Below are 20,994 nucleotides of genomic sequence, written 5' to 3' on the forward strand. Positions count from 1 at the left end.
TATGTCATCACTGGCAAAACATTGGTTAAAGACCTTCTCAACATTAAGGACGCTGCTGATCCAAGTCGAATCAAAACGTTTACATATCACCCTATATTATTAATAGCTTAAAGTTGTTTAAATTGTAAATGAGCTTTTTAACATCGATTTAAAGCAGTAGAAAGGAAAAAGGATAAAAAGATTGTATTTAAAGAAGTCAAAATGTTATGATATTTGGTTACAACACATCTCATTATGAACAAAATATCATGTCACAAAGTTTTTGTTGGACAGTAGCCAGTATTTTAGTAATGACACTCCAAATCTTCTTCAGTCGATGCAACATGACAGACTTCGTAATAAGATTGTTTCGGCTGATTTATAAAGATTTTCTATATAGATCTAATTCTCCTTTCATAGGGTGATTGGTTATCTGTGTAAAAGCTTTTTAAGTATACAGCTCTTGTCAAAGAAGGTTTCATATCTTTTACATCTATTTTCAATTGCCTTGTATATAATAAATAACCTTAAATTATTTTTTTATTGGAATGCGAAGATCGATAATTTCGTCTAAAGTAAACGGACAGATAGTAAATAATAATTAATTTTAACATGTAATTATTTGAATATTTAAGCACTTTTTCTTTCTATATTATGATTATGTTGAATATTATTTCTGAAACTATTGATTTTTGTATAGCGTGTACATTTCTTGACAATAAAACCTTTACACCTGTAACTAACGAAGTGTATACTCTGTTAAATAAGCTTTAAGGATATCGATCTGTTCTAACTATCTATGGATTATTAATTAAATATTACCGGTGAATATACAATTAAATTATAAACAATATAACAATGGCTATGTTGTATTTAAAACGCATATATTATTCATGAGAATGAAGGGAAAGGAAATTACTTATACGTAGTTCGTATGTTACTACTCAAATATTAAATACAAGATATTGCTTATGCAAATACGCTCCCGAAGAAAATGTAATGATTCATATTTTGAACTTTGTAGATATCGTCAATTTTTGATCTTTAATATTCAGGAAAAATGTACTTAAAATTTACGTAGGTTATTATGAAGGGTAAAGTAATGTAATAATCAAAAATAAATAAATTAAAAAATATGATCGAAAGTGTAAAAATTAATAATAATGTGCGATCAAACAAAGAAATATGTCTCTAACGGTGTACCGTCAAACACATATCACCGTTCATCATCAGTGAAGTCATCAGGAACTCTTACCGAAATACTCCTAACCACAGCGAATTCACTGGAACGTTATACACAAAGATTTCGCCACACACAATCACACAACACAGGTGTACACAACACGGCGATATTGAAAATGTTCAATGCGTAATTCCGGAACGCTGCCCACGCGGTGACACACTCACGGGCGGGGGTTCGTTTAGCGACTGGCCAGGGTTGCGCAGATCCGAGATCGATCGGTATGCGCATAGTCCCTCGCGTCACTTCCACCCTCGTATCTTATGTATGAGAGCGGAGTTCGCCGGGGATGGTGAAAAATTTTTCATACGACCACATAGCTCCTTTTCAGCTTCTGTTTGTTACCGATGAGGAGATTTGCGATCCCATTACGATAAACATCTTTACCCTCAATTGATTTCGGTCAACACGGTGGAAAGATATTAACTGATTACTTTATTACTGTAAAATATATTTTCAAATCTAAAATAATATTGTCTTAAAATACTAAAAAGATATAGAATCTTGAAACCGGATGAAGACACAAGTCAATGTAAAATTCGTGACCAAATTCCTCACTAACAACTCTTTACAGAGCACTCAACATGTCTGCTTTTAGTCCTGTGACTGGCCGCAGAAAAAAAATGTAAAAAACTCTTTTTAATAAACATTGAACCAGCATCAAATCACAAGTGTTTATTGTAATACATGAAAGTTCACTAATAGGTTACAAAAGGTTTGTTGGCGAAAAAAATACATTCGTTAAAATTAAAATAAGTGATTATACTAACCTTTAAAACACAGGTTTAGCTTACAGTTTCGTCGGATATTATTACGAACGAATGAAGTTTTAGCTTTATCAAAACATGTGTAGCTATACAAAATGACTCTATCGTAAAATGAAGATAATTCAGATCATTTCGACTGGTTTAAATGGATAAATTTTGTAAATAAAATGAGTTATCTCTCACTTCGGATATTATTGGCAAGTTCACTGTCTCAACGAGCCATTACAGTTGGGATTTCTTTACGAGATAACAAATGAGGATATCCGTAGACCAACGCATGTGACGTAGCTCAGCGAGTTGGTTATTTGAAATGGCAGTCGGCAGAAGGCGCAGAACAGACGGCCAATGGAGCCTTAAAGTTCTGTGGTGATGACAATCTGGCAAGCTAAACATAAAAGTTCCACAACCTGGTACTTCTAACAAACCTATTAAGGTCGTTGAAAGACGCTGGATTATAACGATGACAACAATAAGATCTTAGGGTTTTGAAACACAAAAATCTACGAATCGCTGCGTTTGTGGTCATCACATTTGAGATATGAGAAGAGGTTTTTTTACAGAAGGTCACTTATACCTTACTGGCATTTAAACATTCCGGAAGCTTGAGTATGTCGAGCAAAAAGTTTGCTTAACCTTGACTTCGTTTTTGAAAGCAAACCTAGAGAGCCCTTTTAGAAACCTCGGCTCAGAAGTTACGGAATTTTTCTAATTGGTACATAAAAACAGTCAACCATTTTGCATCATCATTACAGCCGTTAAACGTCTACTATTGGACATAAGGGGTGGCCTCCCTTAGATTTTTAAAAGGCCGGTTGGTAGTGACCTGCATCCATCCGCCGTGGAAATCAAACAATTTAAATAACAATATTCTGTTTGTTTTCATTCAAGTAAATAAGATCGTTAGATTTTAATATTTTTAGCTTAATATGTCTCATTATTAGAAAAATACGATCATCTTTTTTTAGATTTTCCTATTCCATTCATAAAGATATCAAGTCTTCTAGAAAATAGATTACTTCAGAAATGTAAAGGTAAAAAGAAAGTTATATTATTTGATGAAAATCTTCTGATGTAAGTACCATTTTACATGACTTGAGTGTTCTGATTGATTCCTTTTTGTTCGAGTGACTTAAATTACCTTTATACTTAAATACACACGCGTTCTGTCAAAAACCTCTGAATATTCACTTGGAGCTAGTTTATGAAAGAAATATGAAATAAATAAACGTTATGTTACCTGTATTTCTTGTCTCGATGCCAGACAGAAACGTGCAGCATCTGATGATCGTAGACTGCTGTAGGAAGTGGTAGTTTCAGGTGGCGTTGGAACTCTGGTTCTCTTTTCCCGTATAAAACTGAAGTTCTTTGGAATATTGACCTCTGTGACGGGAGAGACTGGTTCTCTTGGACCCCGGTGATGACAACCTATTTTGAAATAAGAACAAGATTTTATTTTATGTAATGCTGATCAGAGATACGGTTCGCAATGATGGAAGGATTTTTTTATGATCTTTACGCAATGATCTTATTTGTATTTATTACGTCAAAGTATAAAATAATAATTTATCAAACAGGGCGCTCTTAAGTCGATACACAATATTTATTACGCGCTACTGTAGGCTTTATAGTGAAGAATGATGCGATATCGTCTAGAACAGGGGTGAGCAACCTTTTTAAATTTTTTTGGCAGGTCGCACATATTATAACACATTAATAATTAATAAAACTTTATTGTTAATAAACATGAAAAAAAAATTATAATATATAATAAATAAATAATAAATAAGATAATAAACAAATTTTAACGCAAAACTTAATAACAAGATAAGAACGGAAAAACGAATACACTGGAAAAAATTAATGAAAATTTGGGCCTTGTGTTTTCAAGTAATATGTAGCAAATACATGCGTATATAATGCGTGCGCTGATTTCTAATCGTGCATCATTTAGTTTTGATCGCTGTTTAATATTAATCAATAGTTTAGGTTTATCTTGTACAATTTTATTATAATAATTTCATAACAATTTTAACAACAACAACAAATGAGAGAAAGACGTTAAAACAAATTCAATTTTAAGAAATGCTTGGCCCCATTAACAGGTCCAACGGACCGCAAGCGTGTTGCTCATCCCTGGTCTAGACTTCAAGTAATAGGTCATCAGTAGTAACAGATTGATTTTTGATTTGAATCTTGACTTTATGTAATGACAACTAGCTTTTTAAAATTATCCATTCCAGTTACGTAATGGGCTTATTATAATATGATTAAGTGTCATTGCAAAATGATTTTCGTTTAAAAATGAATGATGATGAAATATATAATTTTTATTATTATTTACGTACCTTTGCATAAGCGTTAATGTCTTCAGTTTTTCCAGAAGGCCTTTGAAGATCTCGACATCGGATAACTATAATAAAAACCATAGATTAATAATTAAAAAAGACAATTAATATAAATTATATAATAAAAGGAACGACAGTCACCACTCACCGTGGACGTCTACAATATCGTGTCTTGTTTTTATTTCAAGATCTATGGTCGCTTTCAGCGCTTGAAACCGATCGGTGCTTCGTTCGAACCTGTTACTGGCAACACTTCTTCGTTTTTCTTCGCTACTGTTAATACTGCTCTCTTCTGGCGAATATGTCAGACATCTTCTAGATGACTTGTATTCTATTATAGGTGTTAGTGCATCTATTCCTATAAGATCTTCATCTAGTTTGCTTGTTTTACTAGCTCTCTCTTCGCTCAATACGTTGCTTTGTCTTTTTAAATTAACCGCAGGAGTTATAGGGCTTGGTATTCCATTGTCTAATGTCAATCCAAATAAATCTCTGGAACTTCTATTTTGGGCAAACGGCTTGTAAGACATCACGCTGCTGTGCGAGACATTTGTAGGACTGTTTAAATTATCGCGGATATTATCATCAACCTTAAACATTTCTTGTTGGTTGATTGGTAAAGGAGAGTAAAGGGGTTCACATAGTGATACATTTTGTAAATTTAAAACAGGGCTCGGAATACCCATTTCAAGAGTAACAAGTAACGATGATTTCGGTGAATTTTGTTCCACTTGATCTTGTTTCCATGGACTCTCTTTACTGATTGTAATTTTCTTTTTACGAATACATCTTTGTCTTCTTAACCGAATGTTCTTGTCATTCAAACCATTGAATAAATCTGGAGTAGATTCTGATAGAGTGCAATTAAGATTACTTGTGGTTGTACAACTTGCGTTCATCGAAAATGATCTGCTTAATGTTTTATTCCTATATGCATTGAGTTTTTCTACTTTGTCATCTAATAACGATCTATCTGGAGTACAAACTTCTCTTTCATTGTACCCATCACCATCATCTAACAGAAAACACCCTATTGGTACATTTTTTAATAACTTTTCATCAATTTTGTGAACAGGCATCATCTTTTTATTTGGACTATTTTTTGGCGATACTGAGTTTTCGCGAGGTAAAATAAGGTATTTAGCTTCTTTGATTAAATTTGATTTATGTTCAGCTTGAGGTCTCACGAATAAATCCTTGACTGTATCTAGAGATGGCATTTCTTCTTCCACTGTTAGTTTTGGATCTGGAACGTTTTTTAAGATTCGCCTTTTCGATTTTACAATTTTTGTACTTTTTATAATATCGTCGATCATTTTCTCGAGTGTGACATCGCCCATTTGAGTAGTTGATACAGTTGATTCCGATGAATTCGTCAATGAGTCTTTACCTAATATAAACTTGTTTTCCATTTCGGCTGAGGTTTCTTCATCCTTTATAATTAAGTTAAAAGGATTTTCAACTTTGGAGAAGTATTGAGTTGCATTGTTAATCGAACTTAGCCGCTTGTTATTATTATAGTTATGTGTACTCATTGTACTAAATCTAAGAGCATCTAACTTAACAGTTAAAGGTGTTAAAGAAATGGGTGAACAGCCGTCTCTGACAAGAGCATGAGTATCCTTTCTGTCCACAGAGGGCGACTTAAAGAAACTTTCAAAGTCATTCGATTTTTTTCTCGTTCTTTTCAAAGGTCTCACATTGATTGGAACGTCTTCATTCTTTTTTAAATAAACAGGATTATCTGTAAATAAGCTGTGACCAAATATCGGTAAAGTTGACTTTTCTATTTCTTTTTTATTAACAACTAATGGTTTCTCTAGACAGTTGATTACTAAATCTTTATCGTATTCTATTTCGACCAATCCCTGGTTTGTACTTTTAGTTGTACAAAGGGGTTTGTTTTTAATTTTCAATCTTTCAAGGTTGATAGCGCTTTTACTGCTTGTAGTTGATGCGCTAAGTCTTTCTGACAGGTCGTGTAAAGACGGCTCCGAAGAACTGTGACTGAGTTTCGTACATAAGAGACTTCTATCGACGTTCTTAATTCTTCTTTCTGATTTATATGTACTTAGGTTTCTTGTAAAGTATTCACTGTTATTTGAACTGCTCATTTCTAATTTTCTCTTCTTCGCCTCTCTTACTCTTCTGCTGTATGATAAAGGAGTTGGTGGTAGTTCAGGAAGTATTTCAGTTTTTTCATCATCTTGATAAATGTTATATTTCTTTTCTAAATTCGTCGCTGGTGTGGCTGATGTTGGTGTTATATTACTAACGTCTTTTAGGGCAAAATTTTCAGAGTTCTTTATGAAGCCTGGTTTGTAGTAATTTGGGGTATTACCTATATAATTAATATTTTCTTTATCAAAACTTTTAGTATTATTTCTTCTATGGTTTGCTCCCATTGACCTTCTTTGATAACGACTAGGTTTTTTGCTTTTTTTAATCGCCTGTGTGTCTAAAGAACGTCGATTTTGTTCATTGTATGGTCTGTCTGAACTGAAGACTTGATTTTCTGTTTGTGAATTGACAGTCGTTTGATTTTCATTATTCTTTTTATATACTGCCCACTTCAGCATTTTGCGTCTGCAACAAAAATTGGTACTATTTAAAAAACGACAATATTATTGTAAAAGGCAAGCTGAGAATAATACCTTCCAAAAAAGAAATTTAAATTTAACGAATAAAGTAAAAAGCATTTCATATAACAATAAAAGGAACTGTAACGGTTCAAGTCTATGATGGTTGAAGTACAGGTGCTTCGACTGTTTCTGTTCGACTGTTCGACTGTCGAGTTTATTTCCGAAAAAGACGACGATGAATAAAGGACGTTTAATGTTTGAATTTGTAGTAAATTAATTTGAAAAAATTAAATTTGTGTTACACATGAATTATGATCAGAAAATTTTATTTCAAATAATTATTATCACCGGAAAAGAGAAAACTGTTTTTTATATGTCATAATTACTTCAAAATATTTACTATGAGGTCATTCGTTATGTATGTTACTAATATGTTTGAAGAAGCTTTGAAATAATGTAATTTACATATATATATGTATATATATATATATATATATATATATATATATATATATATATATGTATATATATAATTTTCATCCAAGTAGAAAGACGACCTTCTTACATTCGTCGGAAGATGGTGGATTTAGACCTTATTAGAAAAAAAATAGGGAAGGCCTATACACAGTAGTGGTTCTCCCACGGCTGTGATGATGACGATGATATTAATCTCCAGTATTTCATATCGTTAAAGGTGATGAAAGAGAATATATTCGTGAAGCAATTAACAAAATACACAAATTAAATAGTTTCAGTATTCACGTATAAAGATATCGTGTTCTGTAAGCCTGTGTTAAAAATAGGTTTTATAAATTTAGATTACTAACAGCCTACGCCTTGACATTAAGTTCCCGTCCCATGATCACAACTCAGATTTCTTATCGACCATAGATAAGTTTTATAGGGGTCACATAACCTTGGCAATATATTTAAATGTCTACTGTAGAATAAATATTTCATTTTTATAGTATGACTATTTAAATTATATAAAAATATTACAAAGAACCTTTTTAATTGTAAATCCTATAATAAAATATTTGTCATCTGCAAAATGGAACAAAAATGTTACGACGAATATATTGTATAAAACACTATGTTGTCTTATATGTTAATTAATTTTTAAATAAAAAATTATTAATATAAAATAAGTATTTCATTTGAAAACTGATAAATCATGGATTCTTTTAATTATGACCTTTGGTTGTATCTCGTCAAAATAATATATATATATATATATATATATATATATATATATATATATATATATATATATATTATTTGTGTGTGTATATATGTATATATTTATATTTATAGAGGTCTGTATGTGTGTGTGTATATTTATTTGTTATTTTTATCGAGAAATTTTAATATGCCGGCAAAATCGATACGAATGAAAAATCAAATAGCTATAAACCAGCTGGATAATAAATATAAGAAGTAATTTTACACGAAAAAAAAATCCCAGCGTTAGGTTAGGTGTATTTATACTTAATAACGCTATAATGAATAATAGCAATCGATTTATTTTAACGATTTCATATATATTTTCAAATGCGGTTGAAATCTAAACGGTTATTTCAGGCGAAAAGTACAAGTAACAGTGCAAGCAATTCTGACAAATGACGTTATAGTTTGGCGCGCTTTTTGCTGCCATTATAATCTGTCATCGGTTGGCTGACAGCGCTATTCGATTTGTCACGACTAGATACCATTCTCACGACCGTTAGGTACGAGGAATGTTCTGGAACTAAAATGTCACTTCATAATTCAAACAATACCGTAATTTCAATTTCGAAATGAATCTTAGATTATTACTGGAATAGTTAAATTGATCAAAATCAATTATAATTGTTATAAAGTTCTCCTTTCTGTTTGATCGAATTTTGTGGGGCCTAAACATAAAAATATGTTTAATGGAATCAGGCGTCAACACGAGTTTCACCCCTCCGCGGGGTATCTTCAGGAGTATTGTTACACCGATTACTGGACTCTATGTTTGGCACTAATCAGTGTAACATAACTTCTGAAGATGCCCCGTGGAGGGGTGAAAGACGTGTTGAGTAGTTTAACGGTGGCAGTTGTATAATTCGCATTGTTTGCCGCATACGCAATTATAAGCAGGCTGTCGAGCGGTGCACTTTGTTGCACGACTACCACTGCATGTGCGGAAGTGGCTAAATATTGGTCCTTTTTTACGTAAAAATATATAAGGCAATCCACCAATTACTTCCACATGTCCCTATGTTATATAATTGACATAAGGTTTACTATAGTCGAGAACCAAACTCATTTTGCTATAGCGATTTCCTCAACACCATAGAATGACTACTGCTAGGTCGTGTTTCCACCTTGTGGGCGCACGTCTTGCGCTGATTTTGACGGCCTTTACTCCGGAACCTTCATACCCACTGTCACTTCAATCCGCTGGACAATTTTGCAAATTTACAATGTTTCAATTGTGCAAAGAAATTCTGTGCAAAGCCCTCTCCATGTTTCATTTCAAGAAATATTTAATAAATAATTTTCATATATATGTGTGCATGTGTATATAAGTACAGTTATATTATGTTCGTCTTGAAGTAGATGTTACTTCATCTGCTATTAAGTTTTTATTGCATTCAAAACAAGTCAATATAATGCTTATATATTTTTATTATTCTCTAAGTTGTTATGTACGTAAAATAAATATGCGATATCGCAAGACGTGTGATTTCGAAGTTTGTGCATTAAAATATTTTATTTCGTGTATGATATGAATATGGTTCGTCAATATTTTCTTTTATATTAATCAAGCTAGTTCGAATGATGGTGATGATGATCGAGTGGGTATCATAGAAAAAAATTAAAGTCGAGATAGCATAATACAGTAACACAACTCTCTAGATCCTGCCACCACCCTAATTAGCAACGCTAATTAACAACGGATCAGACGGAAGGTTCAAATAATATATTAATATCATTTTCCAATCAATACTTCCCTAAATTGCGATGTATTTAATTATTTAAAATCGTGTAGTAAGCAGTATTTTGAGAAAACAGTAAAAAACTTACTTTATAGAACCAAGATTCATACGCAAATTAAGTAATGTTTAAGTTATTACAAATGTATATTTATATTACAAATATATTTATAAATATATAAATATAAAAACGATATTTATATTTCTGGCACAATTAATTTTTGGATAGAGTATACCATACATTTATCGCTCGCTGCGTCCACATTTCCATAGAAATTTTTGCTTGTTTATTGAAAACATATATCTCCTACATAACCTATATTATTTATCACATAAATAAAATTTCCTATAGGTCTTATGAGACCTGACCAGTCTCCTATTTTTTTAATACCTTTGAATCAAACTTTGAGCGATAGTCAAATATTTATATCTTAGTCGTAATATATTTTCCAGAACAGAGTAAAACAACATCATGTTGGTATCCGCATAAAACCGAGGCCTAGGAGGTGTTTTCGATCTCCTAAATCAATTACATTGTTAAATAATCTATTATTGACCTACTCGTTCACTTAAGTTTACCGTTGACGTAACCGTAATATTTATTTAATCGTTAAATAATTATAAAACATAAAAATGTAAGGTTTTGGAAAAAATAAAGCTTAGACAGACATATTTTGCAGCAATAATGACGTTCAGTCACGGCTAGACGGTTGAGTAACGTAAATTGTCAGTTAAAATCGTTAAGACATTTAAAAATCGAGCTCACGCCACGCAATCCACAGATACCATATTCAGAAAACTCAATTAAATAATGCTCATAAATCAATAAGTCGAATACGTTTTAATTAGACGAATTTCGAACTTAAACCTATACGTTTAAAGTGTAAATTCAAAATACCATGTATTGAGCGCGTGTCGTTTTTGCCGATTAGCTAAGGTAAGGCTACATGTTCGCAGACTTCGTGCGTTTGATAGCTATAACAGTAACAACGTGAGTCTGATATCAGATACGCTTTTGTCTTGGTCCATTTTGAATATGGAATCGGATTAATGTATCGAGCAATATGGATGTTTCGGTTCTTTTTTTTTAAAGACGCCTTATAAAGTATTGTCATGGCTTCTATATTTCCAGCCAGATAGTAGCACTTTTAATGAAATAAAAATCTTTAAAGGGTTAGATATATAGCTCATATCTTGATAACGTGGCTTAAAAGATTTTATTCCTATTTAAAATCAACCTGTATAAAGTAATCTAGTAATGCAGGTTCTACTGGGATAGATAGTAAACAATAATTAATTTTAATAAATAGTAATCCGAAAGTTATATATATATATATATATATATATATATATATTCAAACCCCTAAAGCCTTTACCCCTCTAACGAATCACTTTGTATATTAATATACTGTAACGTATGTTAATATGTATATTAACTTGTGTAGTAGTAATGTTATTTAATTACAGAGACGACTATGAGTAAGGTTTTGTCTCTCATGGAGATGTGGCAAAGCAGCATCCCTGCGACTCGTGCAAGATCATTTAGCCTTATCAGATTACCAAGGACGACTTCCCTAGAGGATTTTAAAGGGTAAGATTCCCCTCGACATTTTCCCCTAGGATGCCTTTCATATTAAAGTGTACAATTTTAAAAATCTGCAACTGGAGTAACAATTTTATGTTATTTAAACTCGTTAAAGAAATATAAACGAGTCATTAATGGCAATTTATTTATTTTAAATATGATAGAAAAAAAACCACTGCATCAGCGAACTTCATAATCTAGGGCAGATTCACTTCTCAAATTTAAATACAACTCTAAATTTAAATTATGACATTTTTTATAATATTACGATATGGAATAGCATTTGCTTCACTTTAAACGGTTAAAAATTTATTTCTGTGAAAAGTTTATTATGTTAAAAATATACATAAAATATCATACTTTTTAAACCGTGACGTTATGACTGATGATCGAGGCTAATCATTTCGCTCTTCGCTATCATTTTCCTCCACGCTTTTCTGTTATCTGAAAGTTTCATTAAGCCGTACAAGGTGATGTTGCACGCTTTTCTCACTCCCACTCCCTCAGCGTGAAGGTAATCGTCTACTTATTTTGCCTTCTACATTATCGACAAGTATTATATGAGCCTCTCCTGATTTCCTGAGCTCTTCAGTTTAATGGGGCCGAAGCAATTGAGAATTCTACGCAAGTAAACAATGGATATTCGGGTCCTTATTTTAGGCTCTTTGAGAATAGATGAATTAGTGGGAAGCGCTGTCCACTGGATTCTTAATATTCAACGCCAATACTATATCTTACGATAATACATTAAGTATGCAAATCTAAAATTGAACATATATTTTTGTTTTAACTGGTAGAACAATTCGTTTTTAGTGAGAGTGGCCAAGATTTGGAACGACCTGCCTGGGTCTGTTTTTTCTGATGAATTGAACTCTGGAGCCTTCAAGAGTAGAGTGACCAGGTTTCTTTTTGATGGGCGTGTACCACCTTCGTCTTCATCCACACTTGCCATCAGGTGAGATGGAAGAGAAACCTCTATTCCATTACGACTATATAAAAAAAAAGAAATCAAGATATGTTAATCATAAACCGAATGCCTAAATTATTATTTTTACTCCAAGGGTTCTTTTAATACCATTATACGTTAATTATATCGCCTAATCACCTTTTAAATATAAAAGAGAATACACGTTATTATATTAAAATATTGCCCGCGAATTATACCTTTGTTGGCGCCTTACAAAATGGTCGATTTAACTCCGGTTACGGTGAGGCAATAACTCATGCTTCCCTCAACTAACCAAATTGAGTGTATAATTTGAATCTCGGAGCGCATTCATTCCCGCCATACAGTGACAGACACATGCTGAGTTCCAAAACCAGTGCTAACAGAAAACCTTACCCCGTGGAATTCGCGAACTAAATACAACACCGCAAAAGCAGGGCGTACGACTTCTTCCATTATCCTCTCCCTAGCGTTAACGTCAAATTACTATTGAATTTAAGATTTCTTCTGGAGCATTTTTAAATATCGAATGCACGTCTCAACTATAGAAACATGGGGTGGCCGAACAAAAAGTTTCTTATGCGACACAGATTTTATTGCAGCCCGATTATATCGTGTTTCCGAACGTGTAACAGCATAAGGTTTAGATTGATACGAAAATCGAATTTGGAATAGTAAAGCGCACGCTAAGGATGTCAACGACGCGATGAATGAAATGGAACACGTTATAGCGGATTCGATTTTTTTAAATTCGAATTTTGAATTTTAATGCACTAAAAGACGCTACGTACCTACAATCTAGATGCTGTTTTAGCACGTGACTTTGAATCCAGCGTGCCGGCAATAAGAGTCATATTAACGGGAAATAAGTGAAATTTAAAATTACATCTTTGCCAAGTACTAGAACCGGCTTGTGCCAAAACGGATACCTTATCCTTTGTAAGTGGCTTTGATGATTTGACGTTGAAAGTCTGTACTTGTCTTTTGTGTTTATGGTATGTAAAAGATTCCGTCTGGTTATACGGCTTGAGTCACAATTGAACGGTAAATTGAATTACAAAAAAAAAAACTTACAAACTATACATTTTTAGAACACTGATGAACATTTTATCAAAACACGTTCACAAATTCTTATAGCTGTGTTGATGAATTTTAACTTATAAATAAAATATCTATATTTAGTAAAGATAACTAGCAATTGGTCATCATACAATAAAGTCTAGTCATTTTACAATTTCTTTCTAATAATCTTAAATAATGTCACTTGGTTTAACTTTAAGTTTCGGCGTCATTTCAACTCATAGACGCCCAGTGCAAGACACAGACCGATTTCTTTGGCGGGAAATCACATAATCGCCCCACTAGGCTGGCAGGATGACAATTACAGTGTGGTATTATGGTACGCAGAGGACGCAGCTGCCCATCCTCTGGATATAATTAATGCACAAAGTGTGAATTATATAAGATTGTATTCCGGGAATTAAACCCGCGCCACACCATCGCAAGTCTCAGTTCTCTGCCGCTGGTTTACAATAGCAAACACAAACATACTTACTTTATATTTTATGATTAATGTTATCATTTAGGCTGTGAAAGTATGGTGAAAGAGTTTTATCATTAAAATTACTTAAACAGTTTGCTATATAAAAATACACTTTAAAAATATTTCTAATATTATGTTTATGTGTAATTTTATACAAATAATATTAATTTTAGAACCCTTTTTATACGAACCTACATATAATCTGTCCCAGGGTTAAAAAGTGAATGCTTTAAGTATTTGTTACGTTTAATTGGCAATACTTATCAAAATATATAAACAAGAGTTTTATATGTACAATCTACAGAAATATTGCATTGATTTGTTTTTATTGTATCGTCGATTTTACATATGAAAACATGAGCATCAGACCATTGTCACAGATAACATAGCGTATCTATACAAGCCCCCGTCGACCGCGATACTCATCACCAAATACTAAAAACACCGGCATTCGTGTCCTCATTCAAGCGAGGACAGTCAGAAGAGGCCCGTGTCTGACCGCTAAGTAGTCCTCGTTTTTTAATACTTAAACTACAGTCACAACACTATAGAGTGAAAAATAAAGATAAAATTTTAAAAAATTTATTTGTAAACAAAGACCCTGATCCCAACAAAGTAGGGGTACGAGAGGCCTCCAATAACGAGGGCCATCAAAAAAAAAATTTCTAGCTCGCTGATCTCTAGTTTCCCGGACCTCAATATCGATGAAGCTGCAAAACAAGCAAAGTCTAAGCCGGATAGTAGCATAACGTCTATCACATCAAACGCATCTAAACTATTATGTGATCACTCGTGATAGTAAGTTTTATCGATCTAACACGGCTGCACAAAAATCATTTGAAGTTTTCGTGAGTGGCAGGACGCAAAGGGCACCTTGAATGAATGAAGCCGTTGTGGTCATATATTGCTTCGGATGCTCTATGGAGTGACTAGAATCATCAATCTTCAGAAGAGGACCTGAGCTTAGACTACCACTAGTCGATATATCAGCTTAGCATTCTAATGGAAGGGCACCCAAGAAGGCCCAATAATACTAATATCACTTGGAATGTGTAAGCGTTGGGAGAAAGATTAGCAGAAGAAACTCCAACAAGAAGAAAACAGTTTAATAGGTTTTAAAATTTAAAAAAAAAACCTACTTAATCGAATTCCTTGCAGGTCACGACAAAGTAGAAAGGGAAAGTGTAGAGTTTAGGTATGTAAAATAAATACAACGAACACCGCACAGATTCTTGCGTACAACCTGGGGATGGAAATGTGGAGTAGGGATGAGGAAATGGTTGTACGAACCATACTTTTACTGAAAATTGTAAGGGCGTCGTTAAAAGCAAACAAGATACCAATGATTTATAAAAAAATCATAACAAATAGTTGAATTAACTTAGTTTTAAATAGTTTACGATTTATGTTAGTAAATAGTTTAAGAGACTTAAACCTAAAATTTCGGTAATATTAAACATTAATATGAAAACAAAGGCGCTAACGCTAATGTCTGTGGACTAAAGATCTTAATAATAAAAAAAAAAACATTTAGGTATGTGAGCAGCAAGACGGAGAAGATAGACTAACAAGCTTTCTGCCCTCATATCTCGTGTGCGTCTCGTAAATCGCGGTCTTGGTTACACCGCTCACATATCTCAGGCTGTAACTAGCACTTCCGCGTACATTATACCATACAGTAATATTTAGTTGTAATAGGTGTTTTCAACGAAATCAACGAAAACTTGTAGGGGGGTCCTACTCTAGGCCCACATGATCTGAGAATAAAAAGAGATGTTTGGCCAAAAATTTTAAAACTGGTAAAATTCTACCACTGTTTCTAATTCTCAAAAGATACAATATGTGTATTGGAGATATGTTTATACTGTGAAAATAATGCTTATGAATGAATCTCTTATAGAGTGTGTGTGACCTCCAAAATTCATTTATTATTGATATTTATATATATTCTCGTGCTCTCTTATATCTTTCAAAAGACAATTTAAACCTCATTGGAATATGACAGCTTGCTGTGTCTCGTAATTCTAGCTCGTATTACTGTGTGTTCTGCAGAATGCGCTGAATTATTAATCCATGTTCAGTAATATTTTTGTTTTAATTTATTATTGTTTGGCTTTGATTTATTAAATGTTCTTAGTAAAATAGTTTTAAAGTAACAATTGTAACTATTTTTGAATTTCTAAGTTTACAATTTATTATTGGCTTTTGTTTCTGTTTATATCCAACAAAATAAAAATAAAATAAGATTGCGTTTTGAAACAAAACAAAGGTACAATTTTCGAATTAAAAACGACGGCTTATTTTTCATGACATATTTAAAATTACTGGTCAAAAACTCGTGTGTTCGTGAATTAAAAATCTGAAAAAAAAATGAAAATGTCCGTCCTTGTTTGATTAGACAAACGTCACTTTCTGAGTATTTACGTTCCAGCAGTGGTAATATGGTAAAGCAAAACATTCAAGCCGTAATGTGTCTCACGTGTATCGATTGAACAACATTTGACGGTTAAACTGGCAGGTGGCTTTGGGATCATGAATAATTCAGTAAAATATTCTGTTGCGTGCTTTTGCTTCTTACCTAGTTTATTACGGTGAAATGAATAAATTTTTTTTAGGGACACATATACCGGAAATATAATTTGGTATGCGTACGATACCGGAAAACGTCATGAACTTAACGGTATCACGTAAAATTTTACGCATAATGTTTATGTACGAAACGTAATAAAGGTGGTGACACACTGGTGCTTTCCCACTTTTTTATTTTAGTACAGTATAAACTGAATATCGTTAAATAGTACATTGATCCTATACATAATGATTGGTTATACGGATAAAATCTTTAAAACAGAATATACATATAATTTTCTGTTAACTAATGTGTGGTACATCGTATCTAAAAATAAATTGTTTGCTTAGAAAAAGCATTTCCAAAATTCGTATTACTATACTTTGTTTGGCCATCAATACTGCTATAAATAAAAATAAAAAAAAATATATTACATTTGAATTTGGAACCTGTCATTTTTAAATAATTGTTCATTGTGATTTCTAATTTTCGCGCCAATGTATATTAAAATAGAGTGGAGTAATAAAGAGAACCGAATGGCCGTGATTTCATTACATAAGTATGTTTGTTTGTGTGTCGGGCTATTGATAGGTATATTGAAATCTCCTTTGTATATGACAGAAAAAGATCAAGCCGTCCACGTCGAATTTGTACAAAAAAGCAGTAAAAAAAAGAAGTCGAAGAAATCATATCCCAAAGCAAAAGATTTTATCTCGGGAGATGAAGATAGCACATAGAATCATGGCGCGTATTTGAAAGATGTCTTAGTAACTGCAGCCAATGAGAGACGCTCGGGTCATTTTTTATCTGATAATATAAAAAATAATTAGGTGGAAAAATCAAAACAACCGGAAAAACGAAAAATAGTTGTTTGTCTTGTTTGACGTCACAGATAGTTTTTGGTCGTAGAAGAGAGATGAGAAATTTTTTAAAATCGAGTAATATTTAACCAAAAATGTCGGTATTCGTACTGAAATATCTTAAGAATCTTATTTGTAAGAATGTATTATATATAGCAAGATTATAATTAACTATTGTTTTCCATCTGTTCATACAGACTTTGTATTGCCAGAAGTAATAAAACTGTTGCATTTCAAAATAAAAAATAAAATAATATAACGTATTTCTTAATGATCACTTTATACGGAGTGTTTAGAAATAAGTGTAATAGTTTAGCTGATAAATGCGTTATACATTCACTCCTTTAAAGCTTTTACATCTGTAACAAATCAACAAGTAATCTCCCTGTATAAATGTAAGCATGTGTTCCAGTTGTGAAAATGCAATAAGATTAATACAATACATTATTTTTTTCATAATATATTTTTGTCTAAATTTGTATGTACCTTTTTACTTAAGAAAAAATACACTTTAATAAAAGCAACTTAAGTAAATAAACAGTGCACTATTTAAAACCGTTTATTTTTTATTATTCCATTTGTGGAATTGATTTTGTAAATACATCATTACTTATATATTTTTTTTATCTAAATCCTAACCAAACAGCACTTAAAAAGTTGTTATATTACAAATTGTGTATCGATAAACATCTTTGTTTGAAAATCATCCTTATCACAATAATATTTAAGTATTAATTGGAGATACTAGTGCGATATGACGTCACCACAGCTGTTTGTTACAGGGTTGCTATAAAAGTCGGGGACATGAAATTAAAAAAATGTTGTCATAGTGTAGAACACAAACATCAAATTGTGGATAAGAATCAGAGGTATAAATTTCATGATTCTAATTATATTACACTGACATAAAGTCTAGAAGATCTAGCTTATTCACAACGTTGAATCAAGACCAAAAGTTTTACAGGTAAGTCAGTTAAAGACAATCAAAACATTTTTTAATCCAATTTCTTTATAAACTTCAATTTGCTTCAATTTACCAATTCGCGTGGATATAAAACGATTATATAGGATAAAATATTATATAATTACAAAGGCCTGTTATGTGAATTTCATCACTAAAAAGGTAGCTTCAAAATTGAGGATTCTAAATATGAATTGACGATAAAAATTGTTATTTATTACTCAAAATATTTAGTTCAGATAAAAAATTTACACGTACTTTTGAATCGTCAATTATTTTAACATTAGTGGTAAGTTGTAAGCTACCACCAGCTCGTAATTCTGACTGAGAAGACAGAAAGAGAAGGGAACTCAACAGTTATTCTTTTTAAATTCAGTTCCAAAATAATTGATGTATACGTCAAAATATATCTAAACGAGTCAAAAAACCAAGTTCTAGACATTTATACCAACTAAAATGTCTTGAATTCTATAATATGACTTATTTAAATTAAAATTTTAATTTCAGTTTTAAAGTAAAGAAAAAGATGATCCAAATGTTAAATAACATGGTTGTGGATCTATATTATATATTATGCCCGCGACTTTACCAAAATGCTATGAAAGCCGAGTTGATTTTTTCTAAATTTATTAAAAGATTAGGGTTTTTCTGTAATATAATGGCTTCGTGATAATCTTCTAGCATGAAAATCAAAAGTACATAAGGTACGACAGTCATTACCTTTAGGTCACCATATAAAGGTCTTAATAATGCAACAAATTATATTTTCTAAGCTCGACAACCCTAAAAGAGTCGTGAACCCTTTAGAACAGTAGTATTGAAGCCGACATGCGCTCGCGCAGCTGCCGTACGCCCCCACGCCAAATTAGTGCTAGCGCCTCGATAATTGTTCATAATTATAACACAATTACATTTTTATATCGCTTTAGAAGATTATTAAAATTAAAAATTAAAAATGGAACACTTCTTTTCACAATGCTATTTACATTTTTTTTAAATGGTAGAATTCGCCAAGCGCCGAAGTAACATTACTAATAAATGAATTTCTTAAGAAATACTTAGGTGGTAAGTTTCCGCGACCTTTCACTCTCAGGATTATGAAGTCATTTATCTTCTCTGCACTCCCGTAGCGGCATCACATTTTAAATAGCGACTAAATTGTCTTGTCGCTTGACCTTCACCGGTGATCGGCGTTGACTATCTTACCATCACCGTCTGTCTTACCAACCAGCATCATTTTGTATCCAAGGACATAGGACTGTCAAGGTAGAATTTATTGTCCTGTAAGTCGCATTTTACATCATTCAAGAAGAGAATACTTATACAAATTGAATCCAGAAACTACACTATTTATTACTAGTACGAGTTTTATTATTAAAATAACCTTCGGTCATTGAGGTTGAACCTCATAACTCGCACCAGAACGAACACAACCTGTCTACTATCAGCGCTACCCGACTTTCGACCTGCTGCTGCCTGATCAATCCTGGGAGATAGTGCGGATGCTTACCACCACTATCAGGGGAGTACCGACCTGCGGTGTAAAATCAGACCAGTTCTTCTGCCCACTAGCCCTTAATTTTAGATATTTTTTTACTGATAGTTGAATAAGTTTTATAGCTGTTAAAAAACTATTTAATATATAATTGAAAGATATGTATCTAATATATTTTATAGCATAAGTTATGTGGTACGAAATCAATCAAATAAAATCTCCATAATTATATAATAAATGTTACGAAAAATGACGCAAAAGCATTTCATCTATTGTTCGATATATGGAAACAAAAACTATAGATAACAATTGAATACAATGCTGCAAAAGGATTGTGGCATAAACTTGTACTATTACGATACATTGTATTGTTCTAACTCCTACGCTTGATATACTCGTATATGACTCACTGTTACATACCAGTTTCGTCCAAAAAGGTTTTATGAAATTACATTGTTGCAAATTGGGCAATGTACCCTTGTGATGAAAGAGTTAAAACATGATAATGAATCGATTATGAAACTACATAAAAAAAACAGGTTAATGACACTATATGATCGGCGTTGAGCACTGTTAGCTTAACTGGCTTTAAAAGCTCCGAAATGTTCGAGCTATCATATTAAAAAAATCACCTTCGTCAGATGTAAAGCCTAACTTCTTGTATTGAACAATTGACATCTACTAAGTTGTCAAAGTAAGGCGAATATCTCACTCTCAATAATGAAAAATAGAGAAAAATTAACAAAACGTTTTCTTATGTTGCACATAATTATTCCTCACACCAGAGGAGCGTTAATAATAGATAAATACAAAACTCATGTCTTATAAGTAAGAAAAGAACTAATACATAGCTACTACCGCTATGTAGCAGTAGTCATGCAATGAAGTGGACCGCCCGCCAGCCCAACTCCGTACCAACGAAGCTGTAAAAACCTTAAGGCTAACAGCATTAACATCATCAGAAACAATACAATACAACGTAACATATGCCAACGATATGAAGTCGCTAAAACTGGCCAATATTTTAACGTTTTTTATTTCAAGGCCTTGCCCCATATGTTTTACCATAGAGCTAGGTCAACAAACCGCTGTGCGTCTTGTTAACGTCCTAACAATATGTTACTAGGCCTTATCTGTTACATAAATCTAAAATTTGTGGCAT

The 20,994-nt window shown here is 32.5% G+C and overlaps 1 protein-coding gene across 1 annotated transcript in view; it reads right to left on the reverse strand.

Moving 5' to 3' along the window:
• The window catches only part of PsGEF (Protostome-specific GEF), a 91,934-nt gene that overhangs the window by 59,669 nt on the left and 11,271 nt on the right, over nt 1-20,994 (reverse strand). Inside the window, exons 2-4 of the mRNA XM_068772457.1 lie at nt 4,480-6,917; nt 4,332-4,396; nt 3,224-3,411 (exon numbers count right to left, since the gene is read on the reverse strand). Of these exons, the coding sequence (XP_068628558.1) occupies nt 3,224-3,411; nt 4,332-4,396; nt 4,480-6,910 (2,684 nt within the window). The 5' untranslated portion in view covers nt 6,911-6,917. The remainder of the gene's footprint in view (nt 1-3,223; nt 3,412-4,331; nt 4,397-4,479; nt 6,918-20,994) is intronic.

This window comes from Battus philenor, unplaced genomic scaffold (genome assembly GCF_028537555.1).
Source record: "Battus philenor isolate CCGP_79_NKW_IND1 unplaced genomic scaffold, ilBatPhil1.0.hap1 SCAF_5, whole genome shotgun sequence".
Classification (NCBI taxonomy): Eukaryota; Metazoa; Arthropoda; class Insecta; order Lepidoptera; family Papilionidae; genus Battus; species Battus philenor.